This window comes from Gallinula chloropus (assembly GCF_964237585.1).
Source record: "Gallinula chloropus genome assembly, chromosome: 1".
Taxonomy (NCBI): Eukaryota; Metazoa; Chordata; class Aves; order Gruiformes; family Rallidae; genus Gallinula; species Gallinula chloropus.
The window spans coordinates 130279680-130304328 of NC_140085.1; the positions used below are offsets into that span (position 1 = coordinate 130279680).

General features: G+C 41.4%; 1 protein-coding gene across 1 annotated transcript in view; it reads left to right on the forward strand.

Moving 5' to 3' along the window:
* Nucleotides 1-24649, forward strand: part of SH3KBP1 (SH3 domain containing kinase binding protein 1) — a 233214-nt gene that overhangs the window by 191526 nt on the left and 17039 nt on the right. Inside the window, exons 9-13 of the mRNA XM_084262660.1 lie at nucleotides 2180-2281; nucleotides 6171-6222; nucleotides 13212-13292; nucleotides 16207-16369; nucleotides 21440-21525. Of these exons, the coding sequence (XP_084118786.1) occupies nucleotides 2180-2281; nucleotides 6171-6222; nucleotides 13212-13292; nucleotides 16207-16369; nucleotides 21440-21525 (484 nt within the window). The remainder of the gene's footprint in view (nucleotides 1-2179; nucleotides 2282-6170; nucleotides 6223-13211; nucleotides 13293-16206; nucleotides 16370-21439; nucleotides 21526-24649) is intronic.

Consider the following 24649-nt stretch of genomic DNA (forward strand, 5'->3'; position numbering starts at 1 on the left):
TTATGACGGCATGCTATGATCCTTCCTAGGCAGAGGATGGAATGAAGTGGGCATATTTGAGTCTTTGGTCATTTTAGAAGCTTACTATGGAGAAAAACAAATGAGATCTGTCTATTAGTGAATATTTAACATCCTGTATACGCATGGCCACAACAGTGACTAATTTGAGCATGTGACATTTTTAACCCCAGAGCTTCTAATCTATGCAATTAGGTCTGACTTCACAACCTAATTGTGTAGATAAATAATGTTAAGACACGGGTTTCCACTCAGCGTTTTTTAAGCTATTTTCTCACACCACAAGAATGTTATGATTCTGGACTCCTGATCCAGTGCTGTCTCTGGAGGGATGTTGCCTCATAGCATCTATGAGGTTTGTAGGATTTGGCCTGTTTTGCTTGCTTCTGTTCAATTTTGTTTAGCTTTGTTCTCTGTGTAAACCAATACAATTATTTAGTGCTTGTTCTTGCTTTTTCCTGAACCACCTGCCTGCTCTTGCCTACGTTTATTATACCCATACCCCTCTGTTTCTCCTCGTCCCTATGCTCTGGTGCTCCTTACATACAGCTTGTTCAACTCTCACGTTACTGAAAAGCAGGAAGAGACCGGTGATTGTAATGTGCAGCTCTGCACATTATCACACTTTTTTTTCCATGGCCCAGATAGAGTCTTTACAGGGAAAGAACCATTCGGTTTCTGCAGCAGTGAGTGATGGAGAATCCTCACTTCAGGCTGACTTGGAACAGTAACCATTCCCCAAGCTAGAACTGTTAGACCTGCATAGGTACCACCCAGTATTCAGAGAATGCAGCTGCTGAATTTCAAGTGATCTCTTCTGAACAGTGGTGACATCTGATTTTTTTGAAAAGCAGCAGCACTTCATTAAATCTGGGAGAGTTTCCACAGGGTTGGAATAGAAATGTTAGGATAGGAACATCCAACACGTTGACCTTCTGAGCAGTTGCAATGTGGCTCTGCTTCCAGGTCAGCGGGATATACCTGGCAGGTGCAGATGGTTTGGTCAGTCCAGATCAGTAGCTGTGGAAGCAGTGATGCCACAGAGATTGCTTCAGGCTTATGTTACTAGTTAATGTGAGAACCCAGCTGTAGACCCAACCCTGTTTAGCCCTGGCTTTCATAGAATGGGGGGGATCCCCAATGAGTTTTTGGCATGTTTGTGGGATTTTACTTTCCCTCATGTCTCGGGTGTGTAGTACTTATTGCATGGCTTTGAGCCACATGAAGAGACAGAGCTGCTGCCCAAGAGGATAGAAAGTTTCGCCAGCCAGATGCTGACCCAACTGCTAAAATTGGCTGCAATAGTTCTAAGGCTGAGCAGATACTGGGTGACTTTCCCATAATTGTTTTGGAAAACAGCTGAATTGGTTCAGCCACAGCTTTCAGAGAAGAACATGGAAAATCTCAACTAGAAGTCTTCAGCAAACACAAAAATAAGTGAACTCCATGGAGCTTACTATCCAGGACTCAAGGAACAATTTTAATCTCTATAATGCTTCTGGCTTCTGTTATTTTATTATTCATTACTGAAATAGCAGCACTAATTTTTTCATCATTTAGACTCACCGATTTAGCAGTTCACTCATAGCAAGCATTTAGCTGTGCATTGTTTTGCTACACACTCTGCATTGTGCTGCTGAAAAATGCTGCAGAAAAAGGTGATGCTTAATAACAATCAAGTGTATAATGCCTTCTTCATTGGACTGTGCTGAAATTTAATCATCTCAGAAGCAATTACAGTGTGTCAAGCTTTTCTTGAAAGCACGGGAAATAAAGGAGCATTTTTACCTCCTGGGATGTGTGATCTTTAATTAAGTTACTGTCTTTCTCTAAAATGAAGTCAGAGTAGCATCATACATGTTCAAAACGCTTCCTGGTTTAATAGATCAACTGGTGGAATGGTGTTTTGCTTTAGACACAGACAAGTTCTAGAGCTCTTACAGCATGTTTATTGTTCTTTCCTAGGTGTTCCATGTGCTAATATAATGCGGGGTGATTACTGCAGTTTTTATCTGGCAAATTACCCCGTTAACCTGGCACTCCAGTAAATTGTTGTGTTCTAGCAAAAAGGCAGGACATTATGCAAAAGGGCAGTTCAGCACACCAATGTGTTCGGTGCACAAACACATTGTGGCTTTAATTTTATTTTACTGTTTTGTAGGACTGCATCGATGTGGGTTGGTGGGAAGGAGAACTCAATGGCAGGCGAGGAGTGTTTCCAGATAATTTTGTCAAGCTTCTCCCTTCTGATTTTGAAAAAGAGGTAAGCAATGTGTTTCCTTTTTCCTTTGGAATCCAGAATGGAAGGGGAGTTGAAAGAAATTCTGGTTTGGATATGTGACTTTTACTTCTAACTTAAAAACAAAAAAAACATTCAAGGAAACCAGTTTCCATGTTACAAAGCATCCATGAAGAGAATGTGGCACTCAAGATAGAGTTTCTTTGAAGGGTTTGATTGACATATCCAGTAGGTCTGCCTCTACTACGTTGCTCTGAAAGCCCTCCGTCCTCCATCCTAAGGTTGAGAGAGAAATTGGAGGTCAGTTTAATTTGCTGAGTCAGGTGATGCAAGGATGACCAGAATTGTTAACTCTTCTCCATTATTGTTGTGGTGGAATATGAAATGTTGGCCTACCACCTGCATGCTGATTGACTGCTGTCAATCAGCGCCTGCAAAATGAAAGGGGTGAAATTTTATCTGTGATATTTGAAAGACAACAGTCACCCTTTGGTATCTCAGAGGGTTGTTTCTTTTATTTTTTTAAAGGAGTTATAAAATACATGCAGAAGCTTTTTCAGCTTCTATTTATTTGAAAGATTCAGTGTAGTTGTTTGCCAAACAATATTTAGAAATCCTGCAGCTTCCTGGAAGTAAGTAAAGGATTACTTCCCCCACAAGTGCATTCCATTTTTAGGAACCTTTTCAGTCATGGGTGTGATATTCTGAGCTTGCAGTCAGGCTTTTGATGAGCATTTTGCAGTGACGGTGTAAGCCTTACATGATAAAACAGAGACCTACTGACACTCAGCTTCAATCTTTGGCAATAAAATTGGATGCCAGAGGCAAAAATTAAATAACTTGGAAAGCTTAATAAAGCAACTATTAAACAAGTCACAGAAGCTAACATGATAATTACTGAAAATGAAGGTAGGAGAGCAGCAAAAACTGTGGGAAATGAAAATGCAATTCCACAGCAGAGTGGATATCCTGGCTTTAGGCCTAGTAATAAAAGAAGATGATTTCCAGGAGAGGCAGAAATCTTAAACCTTAGAGCATAGCAAGCTTATTATAGAAGAAAAAAAAATCTTTATTCTTATCCATTCTTTTGTGGTGAAATTTATTCAGTCTTTTTGAACTTATAAATTATATATCTTTAAGGGGGGATGGTTCTTTAACGTACAATGACTATAACTTGTAGAATAAAATTAAATATTCAGACACTTAGAAATTGTGGCTAAGTTTGCTGTAAATGTGGAGAATAAAATACTATTGATTCTTAAATGGCACAGATTTGGCCACATGACTAAGTAACTGGTAGGACTATAGACTGTCTGTCTTTGCTTGAATCAATGCTAAAGGGAAGGAAATGGATATTTTTCCAGTGGTTTTGTTAGGTATTTTTCTGATGTGATCCAGTAATGTTGGATTCCATCCCATGGTCTGAAAAGTACTTGTTGCAGTAGCTCTGCTTATTAAACAAAAGCTTGGGATCTTTTCCATCTCCTTGTTCAGTACCCAGTTTTCCAATCCTGATTGTTTTCCACACATGATTTTTGTCCAAGGTGTTTTCTATTCACTGCCTAGTCCCAGTCTCCACCTCTCAGGTGGTCTCAGTTACAGAGTTTTCCCCCTGAGCTCACTATCTGAGTCTAAATGGCCATCTGGATTTACTTGCTATCCCTACACCCAATGTCTTTATCCAGCTTGTTTTCCTCTCCCTCCTCACTCTTGGTCCCTGCTCTGCAGTTTTGTTCTCTACTTCTCCAACCAATCCTGGTTTCCTTTCTGTTAGCTTTACTTCTAGTCTGTCTCCATCAGCTTCTTGGTTATCTCATGCAGCCACAGACCTCTGTAATTCCTCCTTGCTTATCCATGTTTCCCTTACCAGTCTTAAGGCTTCTTCATGCTACTTCCTTTCTAATCTTTGCTTTTTTCAAACAATATTACCCTCATCAGCTCCCAGGTAAAACCACTTTGCCTAATGAACCACAGCCCCCTTTCTCATTTTTTTTAGTTAGTTACTGCTTTAGTTTTAGTCAAAAATGGGATCTGTACTGAATCTCTCACTTGTCCTTCTGTACTTACTGTGCACTGGTTTGCCTCGAAGACAGGTCTTGGGGGACTTGAACTAGACTCCTTCAGATCAGAACTAAGCCAAAAGACACGCTAAAGGAGTGCACGTACATTCCAGCTGCTGTCCTGTGGACAGCCAATAGGGTCAGGCTCATGCCACTCCAGAATAAACACCCTGCAGCTCCCCACTACCCCCTGAACCTTGCCATGCAAAGCCCCAATGTGTACATTATGTTGATGGACCCTCACCTGCACTCTGCAGCCATTATCAACCAAACCCCAGCTGCTATCACAAGAAAATAATCATCCCTGTCTTCTTTCCCTTCCACACTTTTCTGCATTTAGACCTTGAACCTTGTTGCCTAAATTCCTGCAGAAGTGTCTCTGAGGGTAGAAGGGACTCACTGTTCATGGACAGTCACCCAGAGCGATTCTGAGCTCCCAAGTTCTTGGCCACAGCTTTCTCAGCTCGGTGACAAGAGGTGATCTGATTAGGAAAGGTGGTAGGAGAAACCTAAGGCTGGTGGGTTGGCAACTTCAGAGATTTAAGCTGTTAGGTTTATTCTCTCTGTGTGAAGCTGGTATATTTTTTTTTCTCCAGAGATGAATACATTTGCTAGATTTGAGAGAGATCCCCAGGAAGGGTGAACAGCAAGGGCTCAACCTTCACAGGAAAACTGCTGCCTGGCAACATTCAGACCAAGAATTGAGAATTCCAAGGCAGAGGCTTAACTAACTGCTGCAAGTGAGGAACAGTTATCTTCCCTGAGAATAGCTAGGCCACTCAGCAGATATATAAAAAATAACAGGGAGAAAAATAAACCTGAGTTTGATAGAAAATGCCACCCTAAATGGTTGGTTGAGGTTTGGCAAGGCGATGCATACCTGGAAACATCATCTTACAGGCGGTTCCACAAGAGGATGGATGGTGTTGCATAGCCAGCAACTGTGAAGTGACAGTGACTATAATCTATCTGTAGCAAAGGAAATAAGGCTCAGGTAGAAGGGTGAACATACATTGATAGTAATTATTATGTTTTACGTAGGCTTTATTCTCAGTTTTTTTTATTTTAAGATTTAAGCTATACAGGGTGAGTGCCAGTATGGTGGGTGTGCTTGCACATAATGTCAACACAGAAGAAAAACTGCTTTTTCCCTAACTTGCAGGTGAAGAGGAATGTTTCTGGGAATGGTTCTGGTGCTGATATAGTGGTTGTATTTCTCAGCTGTACCATTATAGGGCTGATAGAAAAATCATCCTAACAGGCAAAGTAAAAATAAAAAGTACAGATCAGTTGGAGTAATTTCTGCTATTTCATCAAACATCCAAAATTCTGGTAACTGTCTTTCACAATTGAAGCTGTAAATGTATCACAGCGAGTGAATAAAGTGTAACCTTGGAAGAATTTCCTGTGTTCTACAGTTTTGTCCCATTTATGAGTCTGAAAAACCACACTTCAAGTTTTCTTGCATAGAATTTTTTGTGGGTCATTTTTTTTTTCCAAAATGGGTTGGAATATTTACAAGATTAAACTTTAAATAAATAGGTTTCTTCATTAAGCCAAAGGTTATGTATTTTTCTCATCTTAAGGCACTGAAACTGGACTCTATTTTTTTGTCTCCTCAGCAGACCATTTCAATTACAAAGGAAAAAAAAAGTAATTTTATTTGTCAATGTTATTTTCTCGCTTCAAATTCATGTTAATGAAGTTATTTCTGGGGAAATATGTGACAGATCTGTAGTCTCAAGTATTTTAATTGTTACTGTTAAGCAGTGTATGATTAACTCCAACCTTTGTATGAATGAGATTTGCAGACATTGTGAAGCAATCTGGTTTTTTCTCTTATTGAATTTTAGAGACCGAAGAAGCCGCCTCCTCCATCAGCTCCTGCCATCAAACAGGGATTGGGTAAGATGCACTTGCTTTTATACAGCACGTGTCAGTGAGCACATCTCAGTCCATCTTCAGCCTATTCAAATTTATATAGGATTCATCTATATCAAAATCGATAAGCAGGAGGTGTCTAGGCAATAACTAATAGATCAGAATCAAATGGCAAAACGATGATAACCCTGAAAGGCTGTGGTGGGCATCTGCACCATTTTGCCCCTTAAACGTGCTCATTTGGAACGGGCCTGACACTGTAGTTTTACCTAGAAGTTCTCCAGTTCCAGGTTGATTGTGTGCATGTCTTGGCAGTGTGGACCCAGTAAGTTGCAATCTAATAATACACACAATAGGAAACAACAGTCACTGTACACCTGACGATCTGATTTATTCTAGACATAAAGAGCCTTTCTGCATGTCTGTAAGACAGTGTCAGGAGAACTTGGCTGCAATACAGTGGCCCCATCTGAGTCACAATGTAAATCTTACAGATCTGCAGGAATGCTGGAGCTGGCTGTCCCTTGGTTCTATGCCACAGCTACGTTCTTGGGTTTCAACACTGTAAAACTTAAAGGAGTTACCCTGAATTTGGGCGTGTAGATAGTGGTGATGCTAAGGTATTAAGGGCTGATTGAGTTTTGCAAACAGGTGAGTGCTAGCAAAGCTGGTTTTGGAACATGTTAGGTTGAAGTGTGTATAATACTCAGAGCTGAAACTGCTTTTCTTTGTAGTTTTCAAAAGACCTCTCAATATAAATTTTCAAAAGCCACCTGCATGATTTATTTTTCTGTGACACCATTTAAGAACCATTTAAGAATCTACCATCCTTGACAGTTCTGACATCACAACCCAAACTCTGGTTCCATTCACGTAAAATCACAAATCAGGAGGTGTGGGATGGATGCCTTGAGAGTTTTCAGTTGTATTGAGGTTGTGGTGGAAACATAACTAACCATGGCTGGAATTCTTTAGTCCCTTAACTGAAGTTAGTTTGTTAAAATTCTGTGGGAGCACTATTGCTCCCCTATTGCTGGCGCACATTAAGAAAGCAAACTGAACACGTCCAATCCAGCCAGGTTATTTTTCCTTGTCATTGTGGCCTGTTCCAGCTTTCAGTGCTTTTACAAAGTAAATTTCCCTTTCCTACAGTCTTGGTCTATTAATAGAAAAACAAGTTATACCAATGTACAACATACTGTGAATCGATAGGCTGTAATTTAACTAGTTAGAATTTGTCAAGCAGGTCTTTGACTACAGAACCACGGCTATAAATACTCGGTTTGCTTATTGACACCCATGGTTTATTCTCTGCTCTGTCTTGAGCCCCCGAAAAACGTAGCTTTGATTTCAGGATCAGTGAATGTCCAGAGAGAGCAGTGCTGCTTTGCCATCTAGTGGTGACAGCTGACGTTACAGCCCCACGTGCGTTTTGGAAAAGCTCTATGAAACATTATAGTCCGTTCTATGTGTAGCCCTCTAATTAAAGAATAACACTTTTTATATGTATGTGCCTGTTTACATTCAACACCTTGTTTGTGTGACCGTAGCAGGATAATGTGCCTGTTTTCAGAAGGAGAAATGGATGCATAAAGGATGCAGACAAGTTGATTAAGGCACCTTAAACCTGTGACAGAGCCAAGGCTGTTGCTGTTCTTTGTTTTCAAACTCAACCTTTGTCCTGGTTTCAGCTGAGACAGAGTGAATTTTCTTTGTAGTAGCCAGTATAGCACTGTGTTTTGGATTTAGGATGAGAATCATGTTGATAACACACGGATCTTTTAGTTGCTGCTTAGTGTCTACACTAAGCCAAGAACTTTTCAGCTCCTCACACCCAGTCAAACGCACGAGCTGGGAGAGCATGGCCAGGAAAGCTGGCCCAGACTGGCCAAAGGCATATTCCCTAACATATTAAAGTTATGCTCCCAAAGTAACTGGGGAAGCCAGCCAGGAGACAGATTTGCTGCTCAGAAACAGTTTGAGCATTGGGTTTTGGGTTTTTTCCTTCCACATGTGGTGAGCAACTGCATTTGTGCAGCCCTTGTTTTGTATGATAATAATGTTGTTGTCATTATTGCTATTATTCTCTTCCTTTGCTATCCTTTAAACTGCGTTTATCTCAACCCATGAGGTTCTTTTCCATTTTCCTCCCCATCCCCTTGGATCTACCTTGGATCCCCTTGGAACTACCATTTGATGTACTACTGGCTGATGGTATGATAAAATTGTTGATAGACCAGTTTTGTACTTGTATGCAGCAGCAGGTGAATCTGTATTTAGTGGTGGTGGAGAAACAGCAACTGTTTCATCTCCATGTTTTTGGAGTCATCTGTCAAAAGCTATTAATTAGTACACTTTTTCTTCTTGGAGAGCAAATATGTGGGGGAGACACCTTCCTTCACCTTCCTTTTCTTCTCCAGGCTAATTACAGGAGATTTTGAGAATGTTGAATATCCTTGGGATGTTCAAAAGCAGCATGTCTCTATTGCTAGCTCTCCTGAGGGTGGTTCAGGTCTTGTTTAGGGTTAAACAGCAATATAGGTATGTGGAGATTAACCCCCAGGACAGGCACTGTGGCTTTTCTAACCCCCATGGCAAGCACTGCAGCTGACCCAGAGAACCAACCCATATTGGTATCAGTTGCCCCTATACACAAGAAGAAATGGACATGAAAGTCAACTCATTTAGTAAAGTATGATGGAACAGGGCCATCACAAGAACAAGAGGAAAAGTTGGAACCAGAGATAACTTCCTGATCCCTGAGTGAGCTGTGAGATATGCAAAAACATTTCAGTCATCAATAGGTGTGCAACTTATCACCTGGCTGGGATAGCAGGGCCAGTAGCCTGGAATTAGAGGGTAGGGAAGCCAAATAGCTGGGATCCCTATCCAGGGAAGGGGGCATTGCCAAGGCAACTGGAAAAGGGACACAAGCCCTCAGCCTCTGGAGAAAACTCTTGTCAAGAGCAAGGGAAAGGTATCCCTTCAGAGAAGATACTGTATTTCATCCAGGCAAGTGGACCACCATGGAGAGAGTTATCTAGTACTAAGGGAATTAGCCCCTTAGAAGATGTTTTATTATGACCAGGACAACACACAGTAACCTACAGATCCAGATGAAGTCCAGTGTACCTGACCTGTGTGGTGGAGATTTGTGCAGCTTGCACCACCAACATATGCCAACTCACTGGCAATACTAGCCTGGAAAGGCAAAGAGGCACCAGTGACGAATGAAGTGGCTGGCTGGCAACACAAAGAAATCTGCACAGTCCTGTGTCCCAGCCATGGAAAGGCTGTCTGAAAAATCTGAAAACCTATTCAAGAAACTCCTGGGAGGTCTGGCAACTCAAAGGGGATAAATCAGATTCCCTGCTTGTATGGACCAGTATTTCAGCTATTAGGAACTGGTATTCCTCTGTGTACCCCTCCAGGGTACACACCACAAGGCACCCTGTGGTTTTACTTGCATGACCACAGAGAGGAGGAAAATCTGTCTTGACCCTAGAGGCACAGGTACAGTCCGAATCGACTTCACGTCAGGTGGGGAGTTCCATGAGTTGCTGGTTGTCATGGCTCAGCGCTGGGTGCACGGGGCGTTGCTCCACTGTGGACATGCACACTAACGTGGCAGTTCTTCTTGGTTATATACAGTTCAATGATACTTATTCATTAGGTTGCCTCACACACCTGTACATATTCCTAACTTGTCCCGCTTCGTATTAAAATGAGTTCCAAGAGGTGATTTCCATAAACTCCTCCCAGCTGCGCCTGCGCACTGCTGTTTGGTGGTGGTTGTGGAGGGTCATGAGGATGAAGTCAGATGGCTCCTCTTCGTCACCGCAAGTAACCTTCTGTTTTGCACAGACTCAGTTACCCCTTGACTCTGATCCAAACTTCAAGTTTGGTTTCAGCAGGTTTTGTGTACCTGCAAGGACAAGGGGGAGCTCGAACTAGCTACAATGAAATGCTTTGCCTGCATTTGTGGCCAGTTAGAGACAAGCAAGGAATTCATAGAACAGATAAGGAGGAGGGGGTACTGGAACTTGTCGAAGAAGTCATTTTATTTCCACAGAGCACATACTCCTTGAGTGTGTAATTTACTCAAAATATGGGGTTAGACTCAAATTTATGTCCCAACTGATGTTTCTTCAGAAACAGAGTCAATCAAGGGAGGCATTGTTTATGGGAGGTCACCACTATAAACCATCCTGTTAGCAAGTCTTCCTTAACCCTTTACAAGCGTCTTAATGCAATATTTCAGCAATGTTGAGACATAAGTCCACTGGTACAGGCATTCATTGAGGGACACAGTACTTCACACCATCAAACTGTGAAGAGCCAGAACCTGTCTGCATTTCTGGAGTGACAGGGACATGACAACAGTTAACTGTATTGGAGTCAAAGTGAGTCAAATTGGCAATGAGTGGGAAAAGCACCCCACTGTGACTGGCCCAGAAACTCTGTGCATGCTTGACATAGACTACCTCCACAGAGGATATTTCAAGAACCCAAAAGGGTACCGGTGGGCTTTTGTAATAGCTGCCTTGGAGATGGAGGAACTTAAACAGCTATCTACTTTGCTTGGTTTCTCAGAGGACCCTTCTGTTATGGGGTTGCTCAAGGCTGAAGAACAGCATTGCAGGTTTTTCTCTTCCATATGTTATGAGCAATGCACTTGTGCATCACTTTCTTTTCATTGTTATTGTGGTGGTTGTTATCATCATCTTCCTTTTTTGTCATATTAAACTGTCTTTATCTCAACCCATGAGGCTTTTTTTTCCATTCTCCTCCCCATCTGCTGTGGGGGGTGAGTGAGCAGCAACGTGGTGCTCAGTTACTATCTGGGGTTAAACCATGACAGTCTTTGACAAGTCCTGGCTAATTATGCACAGGAGTTTCTTCTGATGTGTATTTAGAGGTGAAAATCATCCTGTGTTTGTTACCATCCTGACACCCTCTACTTCACCATTTTACTGAGAGAACACTGTATTTTACCACATCCCCATGTCAGGCTGTACTGTGGATCGTAGATAACAAGTCCCAGTACTGTTTCTGTGTATTTAACCACTCATACTGTGATGAATACATTGAGAATTGTCAGTTGCAGCCCAAATAATTAAATATCAGTATCTTCTTATGCAGAGCATAAAATGATAGCAGAGAATTTAAATTGGTCTTTGTAGTACAAGCAGTATGTATGTAAAGGAGGGGTCTGGCTTGTGTTGTAGTATAGCCTGGATTTTGTCTGTGCTTCCAAATTCTGCAGTAGACTGCCAGGTCCATCTGTGCTGGGCTATTTTACAGAGTAAGGTTAAAACTGAAGAACCAAAGTTAGGAGCACAAGTCCCTTGTGTAGTCATCGGAATGCAGGAGGCATTTCACTGAGGAGCTGGGATAAGCAGTACACCTGCATCTAAACTGGAAGGTAGGAAAACTGTTGAGTCCCTGTGGCAGTTGGTACAAAGTTCACCAGAGCTTCCTTGCAGGTGACCTTCTTCTGGCAGCAAAGGCAGGATCATGGTGCCTGCCTGGCTACTGATCATTTTGGGGGTCACAACCCAAGTAGGGAGCACAGCTGAGTCTGGGAGCAACTATGTGTTTGTAGGCTCATTGTTTTAGACAAGGCCTGAGAGTGTCCCTCTGTGTGTTAATGATGACTTAATGTTATTGTCATTCAGTCTATAAACTTGTGTCTCTTTTTTTTCCTCAATACACTAGTGTGTGGGAGGTTATCAATAAGTTGATTTATGCTTTGCATAACTTTGCATAACTTGTATTTAGAAAGACTTTAATTGGTCTCTAGCAAGTTTCTTGGGAGTGAAGTATTTTTCATAGAATCATTAGGTTGGAAAATACCCTTAAGAACATTGAGTCCAAATGTAAAGTGGCATTTCAATATTATTTATTGACGTGATAAGTGGTACAAGGGTTGCCTGTCCAACAGCACATTTGTATAAGGAAACAATGGCTGGTGATCACCACTGATGAGCAATTTGCACTGATGAGTACTGATTTCTAGGAACCAGCTGCAGAAGAGAATTGCAACAGCACATTCAGAAAAATGTAAATCTACTGGAGAACTGCATAGAATAGAATAGAGCGAAGCAAAAAAATTTCTTTGTGTTCCCTGCCCTGCCTCCTCTGCTTTTCTTGGATTTCATCTACTGTAATTTTATTGAAATACTAATAGTGTTACCTAAAGTGATTTTCAATACTACTAAGTTGAAATGGCATTAGCACCTAGTAGTTAGCCAGTGCAGTGAAGCCAATACCCATTAAAGTATTTCTTAAGCTACGGGGACCAGAAGTTTACATCTTGCACGTGCCAGGAAATTTTAGCAAAATTTTCCTGTTGTTGATACCCCAAGTTCCCACATTCCCTGCAGCGACAGAAGTCAGCACGTCAGGGTCTCTGGGACAGAGGCAGGAGGCGGCAGAGGCTTAGGTCTCCTGGCCAAAAGCTGTCAGTTGAAGTAGTCATGCAGGATACTGTCAGTACTGCTATTCTCATCTTTCTAATATGTGATTAACACCTAGTGCTAGAGATGAAAAAGAGGGATGTTTTTAACTTAATGTAAAATCAGCCCCCCATATTTGTCTATATTAGCAGAAATGCCCAATTAATTGATTTATTCCTAATGAACCTACACACTGTGGAATTGCTCTCTGATTAAGCATGTCTACAATGCTAAAGGACTATAAAGTTTAAATATGTGTCCACATTTAAAACTGTTGTTACTGAATTTTTGTTTTTTCACAGAATGGTGTTAAAGTGCCCATTCTTTTGAAGTGTGCTGTTCAGAAAGGCAGCAAAAACATCCATTTTTTGTGGGGATTTTGTATCATTATGGTGTAAGCAAATACTTCAGAATAGATTTATGTCCCATTTCAGTAAGACATTTCCACGTAGGAGAATGTAAAATGTGTAAGAGATTGCAAAATTAAGTCTTGTGTGACTTTATGTGCCAGCTTGTTGGCTCGTTCAGAATTCCAAATTTTCCTTTCTTCGACAGGTACCACAGATCGAAAGCAAGAAATCAAAAAGGTACCTCCTGAAAGGCCAGAATGTCTTCCTAACCGAACAGAAGAAAAAGGTATGAAATGTGCTTTCCTGTCTGCTCCCTGCAGACATTGCCAGGGGCAATGGAACCCATGCACAACCTCATTTCCCAGTCCATTTTCATTAAGTGTGTTGTTTAGATGGTTATTTCCCACTCTGACAGACCTCTGGTGATATGCATTTTGTAAAGGATCTCATCGTTGGTTTTGAGCTAAATTTGGGATATTCATTTATATCAATCCAGAGCTGTTAAGTACCTGCAGCCTCAGATGAAGTCAAACAGAGATATGTTCTCAATACATAAAACGCTGTCTAAAGCGATGTGTCAAGAGAAACCCAGGTCCTAGATCAAGTAAAATAGCTAGTTCATTATTTTCTCTTAACATGTGTATGCCTTGGTTGTCTGGTTAAAAGCAGGGTTTGTGGTTTTTCTGCATCACTGAGGGGTTTTGTGAAGATATAGTCATTAGTACTTATGAATCACCCCATTATCACAGTCACAGGAGTCATAGGCAAGCCTGTGAAGAAATGAAAAAATTCTGTCTTCAAAGCCAGGTTTGAACATTTCAAGAAATGGAGCACAGTACCATGCAGAGCAGTGACAAGCAGGTGAAACTTTTGATGGTTTCATTGCATTCACTGTGCGTTCTGAACAGTTTGGGGAAAGTCATTCTAGTGATTCTCTAATTGAAGATCGTGTTAACTTCCATGCCTTTAAAGGGACTGTGAGACTGTACAGACAAGTTTATTGATGGGATTTCTTAACTTTAAGTTTTTGAACTTGAAGTCTTTTAAGAGGCACAGGGAAGCACATGACTAAATGTATAGGATGCAGTTACACTTCAGTGCCAGAACGTTCAGACTTTGCAGCAAGATCTGTTTGTGGATATACATCTTCACAATCTGACAGGTGTTCCAGCACTTTCACCCACATGTTTAGTTTTGGTTATGTGCATTCATTCTCATGCTTATCTTCTCAATAAAACACTTTACCTTCCTTTTTTGGATTTGCAAAACTGAATCTGAAAACAGTGGAGGAGTTTTAAATACACTACTGTCCCAGGTTATAAATATCTGTAACTTTTCCAAATGTTGAAAAGAGGCCACAGGAGTCATGCTGGCGTTTCTGGAGTACCAGGAGTGGCAGGATTGTTCGGTGTGGTCTGGCAGCTGGGGTGGCACTGGAATGTTCTTTCTACTGTGTGCCCAGCCTGTCCCTCATACATAGTTTAGATTCTTTGACACTGACGCAGTATAAATTGTCATAGGAGTAAGTGTGTAAAAATTACACATTACATTGGCAAAGCTTCCCTGTTGCAGATGACCCAACGACTGCATCAGCTGAAAGTGCGCTGAGAAGAAGGGTAAACCCCTGCAAACACACAACATCCACTTACTGAACTATTTCATATCTCACGTGGATTGTGTCCAGATCTGGGGCCCGCAATACAAGAAAGATGTGGAACTGTTGGAGAGGGTTCAGAGGAGGCCACAAGGATGATTAGAGGGCTGGAGCACCTCCCCTACAAAGGGAGGCTGGGGGAGCTGGGCTTGTTCAGCCTAGAGAAGAGAAGGCTGTGGCGGGACCTCATTGCAGCCTTCCAGTACCTGAAGGGAACACACAAACGGGAGGGGAATCAACTTTTTAAAAGGGTAGACAATGGTAGGACAAGGGGGAATGGATTAAAACTAAAGGAAGGAAGGTTTATATTAGATATTAGGGAGAATTTTTTTACAGAGAGAGTGGTGAGGTGCTGGAACAGGCTGTCCAGATAGGTGGTGGATGCCCCGTCCCTGGAGGTGTTCAAGGCCAGGTTGGATGGGGCCCTGGGCAGCCTTGTGTAGATCCAGGCTGGAGGTTGGTGTCCCTGCCTGTGGCAGGGGGTTTGGAGCTCTGTGATCCTTGGGGTCCCTTCCAACTCATGCCATTCTATGATTCTATGATTGTGTTCGTGATGATATATTCCATGGTCGTCTCAGATGGAAACCCAGAACCCATTAAGCAATACCCTGTAACATTCCCAATATGTGTACAGAGTTGTAATATTCACGATATACTGTAACACTGTTGTCAAGAGAAGCAGATGGGATGTTGACGTAGCAGGATACAGAGAGTGAAACTTGGTCACTTTGGGATTTTTGCTCTTTCTTTAAGAAGAATTTGGTTTCCTGTGATGTGTGTGTTTACACGTTTGTTTTGTATTACGAATTTAGAGCATGTTATTTACAAGACCTGTTCATTTGTATTGTGCTTTACCTGCTCACAGGTATTGTGTGTTTGGCATTGGATAATAGTATGGTGGCACTACCTAACAATGCATAATCAGTTCTGCAAATGATCCAGTTTTTCATTGACAAGCCGAAAAGTGCACCATATAAGTCTGTGATTAAGAACCTAGATTAAAGGTCTGATTTTTTCAGAGGGGTTTACATCCTGCCAAACATCACTAGATTTTAATGCTTGTATTCATATTTAACTGCACTGTTCACTACACTTTTTTTTCCCCCAGAAATGGTATTTCTCTGTTTGTTTAAGACATGTTAAGAATATCCAGCATAATTACCTTTGGACATTCTAACTTAATATTGTTTCATGTTAGAATTTGATGCAAGTTGTGCTCGTGGGAAATTGTTCCGTTTTTACTTTTTACACTCAGAAATCTGTAAGTTTCTAGAACAGAAACTAGCCATCCTGTTCAGCCACTGCACACACTTTCTGGCCATGAGGAATTAGAACAGGCAGGCAGGACAAGCAACCGTTTTGTGGTAAACATGTTACTTCAAATAAAGAGTGAGTGAGGCCAGAAGTGGAAAAGGGATAAGCTTTTTCTTTGTATACAGTGTATCGACAGTTAAAGAGCTTTTTTTAAATTCTAGACTGGTGAGTGCAAATGAATTCCACTTAATAATACATGTGTTCTTCTTTTCTGGAATTAATTGATTTAAAGAAAGATCAGAGAGAGAGCAAAAACAGTTAGACTTGCAGAAGCCTTCCGTTCCTGCTATACCTCCGAAGAAACCTCGGCCACCCAAAGCAAACTCTGTGAATAGACCTGGTACCTTGCCCCCGAGACGACCAGAAAGACCAGTTGTGCCTGTGACTCATACAAGGTATTGGTTTTCCCCCATCCAGTGCTTTTGGGATTAGTGGAAAAAACACACATTTAAATAATTTAGATTTTACAGTTAACGTTATACTTTATTTCACAGTAAACTGCATTTAAAGAGCCAAAAGACCCAGCCTTCTAGTCATCTGGCTGGATCATAACTACCTTCTGAAGAATTTAACTGCCTTAGACTGTTCATTACAGGTTCATTTCTACTGATGAAGAATATGTGGGAGATACCTGCAATAGTATGTTGTGCTGCCATTGACTTTCTTAGTTTATCTCAAATTATTCCAGCTTAGCTGTGCACTGTCAGTGCAAAAACTCAGATTGTGCTGAGGAACAGCATTAGACAATGCACATTTTAAATCTGTCAGCTTGGTTTCAGTCTGTTTTCTTTGATTGTTTTAGATCAATTTTTAGCAAAATTTCTTCAACAGATGTTCTTTAATCTAATGCAACTGCAGAACACTGCTGTCAAGTATTTATGCTCTAATGCTAGTTGTTCCATAGTTATGTGATGTTCTTTGTCAGGGGTCTTTACAGCCTTTGAGGAACACTGAGAAATTGGACTTGCCAACAGAACTCCATTTAATCTCTGCCAGAGCTTGGAAAAGCAGAGCTGGCCAAAATTAAAGTCCTCACCTGTAGTCCTAATCAAGGCTAGATGGCTGCAGTAGTCATCAGCATCTGGGCTGTGCACCGTGGACATCCACTGGGGTAATGGGTAGAAATAGGTGAAACACAGAAAAAAATCAGTGGCCTAAAATGGGCAAGCTGCACCTTTTGCAGAAATATTAGAATATAGGCCTACAAATAATTAGAAAAATTAGTTGCCATTGAACTTCTGGAGTTAAGTATTTTAATGGTGAATTAAATACCAGAATGGAGTATAGGGTAGAGTGGAATAAAATAGAAGCCCTAGACATTGATTCCCCTCCTGCCTCCACATATGGGTCGTTAAACAAACGTTCTTGGGGTGAAATCTGAGACACATAAAATAAAAAACACGGTGCCTGCCTTGTGCTGCCAATTTCCTTTTACTTTGGCTGTGCTTCTCTGAGAACCTGCCCTTCTGTCCAGGTGCTACTGCCACAGATTCTTTAGGGCTTCTTGGCTTTGAACATGCTTCCTTAGTTGTTCCAAACTATAGTTCACACCCCGTGGTCACTTGGCCATGCTTGGAAAGGCAAGTATTTGCTATGACCTTTAGATTTAGCTAAGTGATGTCTTCTTGGCAAGACCAGTACATACCCCAGGGTTCAGTTCACTGGCTAGGTATGCCACGAGGTAGCTATTCTTTTGTTCTAGGTTATACCTGGAATATTTAAACACATTTTGAAGAGAGTTTCAGAGAGGTGTTCTATTGTTCTTATGGTTTCCTTTTTTCCTAAGTACAAAACTGTATAAAGAAACCATGTGTTTTAAAAGAGATTTCAGTTTTCGTGTTAACAAAGGTGGAAAGCAGATCTAAACAGTAACCCTGCTGGCTTCTTAATTGTCCAAACTCTGCTATATCTAGCACAGGAAAAAAAAAATGCTTGTCCTTTTTATTTAAGACCGTTATATTTGAAATCATTTTACTTGTAATAGTAGTTAGACTAAAAGCTAGAAGAAAAGGTGATTTTTAAGGTGATGGTAAATGTATTGATGATCCCCGTGCTAGCAGTTTCCCTGTGAGTTACTTTATGAGCTAGTTCAAATTAATGGATTTATCTCATATAGCTGCTCTGTCTGAGAAACGATGACTTATAGGGGTGTCTTGTAGGAAGAGGGCAGAAAGTTCACAGAATAATCCATGGAATAGACTTTGAATTACTCAAATAATAAAGAAATGTGAAACTTTGAATGGAAGCAGTCACTTCAATAAAAAAGTTTTGTTTTTAAATCAGTTCAGTTAATAAGATAGTAAATACTTTTAAGACCTGCTGGTATCCATTTCCAGGACCTGAAAAAGTTAAGGCAATTAGAAGAAAAATTGAACCAGCAGAATTTTCGCTGACCTGTTGTGGTTGAATACCAGTAGGCACCTCAGCTCTGCGCAACCACTCGCTCGCTCCCCTGCAGTGGCATGGGAGTGAGAGTCAGAAGGGAAAAAGTGAGAAAACTCCTGGGTTGAGATAAAGACAGTCAAAACAGATAAACAAATGCTGTGTGCACAAGCAGAACAAGACAAGGAGTTATTCCCCACTGCCCATGGACAGGCAGGAGTTCAGCCATCCCAGGGAAGCAGGGCTCCATCATGCCTAATGGTGACTTGGGAAGACAAACACCTTCACTGTAGATATCCCCTCTTCCTCCTTCTTCCTCTAGCTTTTATTGCTAATCTTTTATTGCTAAGTGTGACATTGTATGGCATGGAATATCCCTTTGGTCAGGTGGGGCCAGCTGTCCTGCTTGTGTCCCCTCACAGCTTCTTGTGCACCCCAGGCACTATCAGAGCATCATGGAAAACTGAGAAGGCCTTAAGGCTGTGTGAGAACACCTCAACAACAGCTAAAACATCTTGCTGCCACCAGCACTGTTTTCATAGCCCCAAGCAGGCTGCTGTGAAGAAAATTAACTCCATCCCAGCCAAAACCAGTCAGTGCATGACCCTAGGGAAAGGAACTGTTGTCGTTACAAAGCCTCATGAGATTGACATGTCCGCTGCTGAGCAGAGGAGGATTCCTTTTTCTGTTCTAAGTGACTTGCATCTCATGCATTTCTCTGACTTCTTGTGGTGATGATTGTTTTTCCACTTAAATATAATCCTCCTTCCTTGGAGGCAGGTTAGGGCTTCAAGGGCAATAGGAGAGACAAAAACCATGTGGGACAGAGAATACTTGTCAATTTGCTCCAAAGGCTTCACAGCTTACTTAGACATACCTGCGATCATACAATTTACTGATGAGTCAGTTCTCCAGAGCAGGCAAGTCATAAAATCCTACAGAAAGTGCAGTTTTAGCATGGGTCTAAACCAACCTTTGTCCATGGTGCTCTAAACAGGGGCAGGTCCCTTTCCTGGCAGCCTGCTCCTGCCACCTCCCTTATGTTAGCACCAGCTTTTGTGCAGCCGTTTGGCCATATGGGTCAGTGAGTTGTTCCAGATGGCAATTCATCAGTTCGCAGGGGGATTTCTATTAGTGTGGGGTTTCTTCCAGGATGATCATGTGTCTGGATCAATCTGACAGACCTATCTGCATGGGCATGAGCTGAGGGAGGGAAATGCCCCAATCAGGAAGGGGTGGTTCCATTCATTTCACAACAACATGGATGTAGATCATCATAATAAGCTTGTTGATTCTTTTGACAACAGTGTTGGGTTTTTTTTGTGGGAGTTGATGTCATATATCTTTCTATCTTTTGTTGTCATATGGTAAACGTTGTGACTTTCAGCCCTAAATCACACCAGCCTAAGAACCTCCTCCAAAAACATGCTCTCACATTTGCTAGAGCGCTTCCAATTCACACGGTGCTCTCAGTTTGCTGGGAAATAAATGTGTGCAAAACAGAGTATGCAGTCAGATGCTCATTGCCCTGTCAGCCAAGAAATGACATTGCTTCTTACAGATTTACAAATGTATAAGCCATTTAAAAAAAAAAATAAAAAAAAAAAGGTCAAGACCAAAAGATAAAACTAATTGGCCAGCTAGATCACTTGGAGAATGCCCTTATTTATCAACCTGCCAATGAATGCATTTTTCTGTGAGTGTGTCAGATTCCTTCTGTGTCCTTCCTGGAGCAGCCTGCCTGCCATATTGGCAGCTGTGTAGGCCTAGTTTGTTTTTCAGTTCATAAACTAGTTATCTCTCGTTTTTAGTTCACTGAATACATGTCACCCTACCAGAGTTTTTAAATGGGTAAACTTTCATCTAATCTGTGACCTCCTCCGGTGTTTAGCACATTTTTTCAGACCCTTCATCTGTCACAGCCTTCCCGAAGTCTGAAACAGGATTTCCAGCCTGTTTGTGTTTTGCTTATGAACTGCTGCCGTGAGTTGAGGTTCAGGCCATCTGTCATCAGCTTATGGCATCAAAAGCAGAGACAAAAAAGCAACGAGAACTGGGAGCTTGCAATGTGTTTTGCTGTCAGTGTGTAGTCACTGCTGTTCATGAAAAGGCACACCTGCCTGGGCCAGTTCAGGGACAGATCTATGGTTTTACCCATCATTTGGGTACCTTAGGTACATCATAATTATTACAGCACAGAATAACACTTGGAATAGTAGTTGTGGAAAAACTATGTTTGTTAGGTGACCTGATAAGGATAGTAAGTGCAGTTTATCACTTTAATGGAGCAGTTGATATCATGGGAAATGCCACAGGGATTTGTCTCTGTGACCTGTGCAATGCTGAGCTACTCACCTACCACCAGCCCTTTTTTACTCTGGCATTTCAATAGTCAGGTTGCTTTAGTAAGCAACTGGAGTAGTTGTGGGATAGAAAGCTCTACAGAGAGTGAATAAACATGTTGATCTCCTGTCTGATTTAAAAATAGTTCCTCTTTATCACGTCTCTTGACACTTACCTGTTCCAAAGATGTTTTAGACAGACCAGGTGATCATAGTTCTTTGGCCCCGTGGAAACAATATTCGTAGTCTAATCTCATAAGCAATGTGAAAAAACAAAGGTGGTGGAGGACCTGCATTTATCAGTAAATAGTAGGAACCACTGAAATGCATGATGCTGACTTGAGGTTCTTTCCCTTTCTGTGGTATTCTAGATAGTCCATCACTATAGTTTATGCAAGCCAATTAATTAGAAAAAATTACAAATAAGATTTTGAAGAATGCCCCTTTGCCCTTAGGTTTCCTTCATGTTGAGATGCTCTGAACATCTGAAGAATTACTCAGGACACTCCTGTGTCTAAAATAGGCTTTTTTGACAGGTGCTAAGGAGAAATGAGATAAGGTTAATCCATACAGCATGCCTACTTACTGGAGATTGCTCTCTCTGACACATTGCTATAACTCTGGTGCTACAAAGGAAGACTGTTTCACTCTCTCATTCTTAATTGCAAGTTAGCTATCAATTTACTGTAACCCACACAAAAACTCCCAATAAAACATCTCCTCTTCTTGATCCAAATGCAGGAGTGATAGTCCAAAAGTGGAATTAGTGGGCAGTACGGTATCCGTCACTCTAGAGAAAGACACCTCTGAAAGAAGCAATGATATCGGTAAGTTATAGTGCTTTTTATAGTTTGCCTAAGAAGTTTGTGATGTGAAACTCTGCTTTTTAGTGACTTTGTTATAATCCAGCAAGCAGATTGAAGATTTGGAAATGAATGTGTGAGTGCATTTATATAAAATTTTAACTGCAGGACTAACTGCTTTACTTAAAAATAGTTTGGGGGGGGGGGTCTTCTGCTATTTTGACTAGGAGAGCTTTCATTATTTCTCTTTAAAAGTCTGAAAAAAACGAGAACACCAAGGGTAAGAAGTCATACTTCTTAAACAGATGTCATATTAGTGCTGCTATATTTTTAATGCTGCAAAAATGTTCTGAGTTTGGTGCAGTTAGTAATGTTTACACTTTCTAATACAAAGGAGTAGAGACCAAATTGAGGCCAATATGAATAAATTTTGCTCCAAACACCAATTAAAAGCAGTCTAAATTTCTCTCAGAAATAATAATTAGTGTTCCTGCAACACAAGCAACTTAACAGGGGCAGTCACCTGGAAAGGAGTACAGCAGGGTGTTTTTCTGTCTTCTCTTGCTCTCCTTGCTGCTTGGGTTGTCAGGGCCGGATTGGTGCTTGCTGGGCTGGGTGCCGCAGTCAGTTCTGCTCGGAAAGCTTGGTGCTCCAGCTCCCGTCCCAGGGCTGTAAGCAACAGTCGCGACAGCCGCCATCTGCCTCTGCTCAGAAATACCCCGGCGGCAGCTGCTGCCGTCGCTCTCCGCCGCAGCCGCAGCTGTGCCGCGGGAGACCCGGGTTCGTACAAGGCAGAACCGGGGTACCCTGACCGCGTACGTGTCGCTGCCTTCTGCCAGCGGCATTAAACGTTACTCCGGCCTGACTGTTCCTGCCCAGCCTGCTTTGTTAGTACAACCTTTCTGCAACATGGTTTGCTTCCAACAGCCAAACCTGCCTTTTTCCTTGGCCTTGAAAGCAAAGCTTTAAGTTGTAGGTGGATTTTAATTGCAACGTAACAAGAAAACGCTCAATTGATTTCACGTAGGTCTGTGAGCTTTCCAGCATCCATATGTCTGCTGCTTTTTTAACCTCCTGCTGTTGCTGTGGTTCATGACAGTAACATTCTTCTGGAGAAGCAAGTGCTGTGTTTTTTCCAGACTTCCATTTGAGATAAGCACGGGAAGTTAGAAGCTTGTGCTAACCTGCATGAACATTTTTATTGTAGCAATTAATGTAAATCAACAGTAGGAAAATGCAGGCAAATTCTGCCATTTAGTGTTTGTTCCTCATGTTTACAAATGTGCTTCAAAGCCTGCAAGCTTTTGCTTCCTTGAAAGAGAAATCTCTGACTGTAAATAGCATCTAGTGGTCTGATGGAAGCAAACTTTTTTAGTCTTTGTGCTAGTATCCTCAGAATCACTAGGAGGGTAAAAGCTTAGAGCCTTTTGTATTTTTCTGTGAGTTTTTTAAACAGACAGGAAATTTGGTTTATAATAATTTTTGTTCATTTCCAGAACTCTGTGTGTGTGTGTGTGTTATTTTTCTTTTAATGGAGAATAGGAGCCAACAGGAGGCCATAAACCAAACCACATACACGACATGTTGCAAAGGATTTTGCTGATGACCTCCTGTTACCACTAACAAGGGGAACTTATTGAGCCCAAGGATAAAATGGTGTGAATACTTAGATAATTATAACTTTATAGGGTCAACCCAGAATGGCATTTACAAGGGCAAATCATGTCATTCTATTCTGTTTGACAGCTCATTAAAAGAAAAAGAATAAAAAAGAAAAAAAAGAGAAAAAAAAAGGATTTTGGAATGAAAGGGAGCCCAAAGATCTTAGAAGAATTTTCAAGAGGCTTTTGATAGCTTGTGTAAAATGTTGTTAAATAAAGAAACGGCCTTTTAAGAGAGCGTAGAGCAATAAATTAAAACTTAATAAGCCAAAACAATTCACAGTGGATTAATTCCTTTACTATGAGGAGAGGCTCGGAGCTCAGGACTGTTTATGGGGCCGTGGAATTGAAAACATTTGTAATAAGTGTGGTAGATTTTTGATTTATTTTCAGAGAGAAGAATGGGTTGGAGAAACCTTGTGGTTCAATGAGGTATTAGTAAAAATGATGAATGAGCGAGTGGTGATGTCCCAGCACATTGCAAAGCACTGGTGGATCGGGCAGTGCAAGTCCAGATAATACGTAACTGTGACGTGTTACTGGTGTTGCCCCGGTCTCAGATATTCTGTGGGGAGGGCAGCCTCAGCTTCCCCGAGGTTCATCCTTACAGTCAGAAGGGATCTGATTCATGCGAGCAATTCGATGTAATCCAAATTCACACCTCCAAGGAGAGTGGGTTTAGGAGACAAGGTGGGACTTGGCAATGGCCTTTGAAGGAAATGGAAGTTAAATGGCCTTTGCAGCAGCTCAGGTGTATGGCCACTCTGGTTACTGGGCTCCTCCTTATTCCTCCATTAGCCCCAGTGTCATTCCTGGGCACTTGGAGCTCTTGGAGAGGACAGAGGAAAAAATGGGCAAGTCTGTTGCATGTTAACTCATCCACTTTCGTGCCTATGCTAAGTACTGATGGCAAATCTTGGACTGAAAATTAATAACTATAGCACTCTCCTAGCTTTCTTGCTTGTGCAATGTTTAGTTGGAAGCTGGCAGTCACTTTCTCAGTCCTGCAGCCTGTCTAAAGCTCTTGTTCTTTCATTCAAAGCCGTGAGATGTACAAAAACGCTGGAAAGACACTAGTTTATTGAAGCCAACCTTATAAAGGTGGATGGAGAGCAGTTTTTCATCCTGTGAAACATTTTTAAGGATTTCTAAGTTGGTTCCTTTTCTTTATCATGATGAGACAAAACTTTTATGATCAGGGAGGAGAAGATACAGGGTCTTTCCATGTGCCGCCTCCCAAAAACCAAACCAAGTGATTGGCAGCAACAAACTCAGTACTAGGTGAGCATGTAAAGCATTGCCTGTTTCAGAAACGGCATTCTTGTACTTACTTTCTAAATAATATTCTACCAGCAGATCAGTGTTGTCTAAACCAGAAAACCACACACCTTTACAAACACCTGTAAAAGCATTCACTCAGCTTTCCTGATCAGGAAAGTGGCAAATGTTTGAGCAAGGCTGAGGTGATGTGTAATACTGCGCGTAAC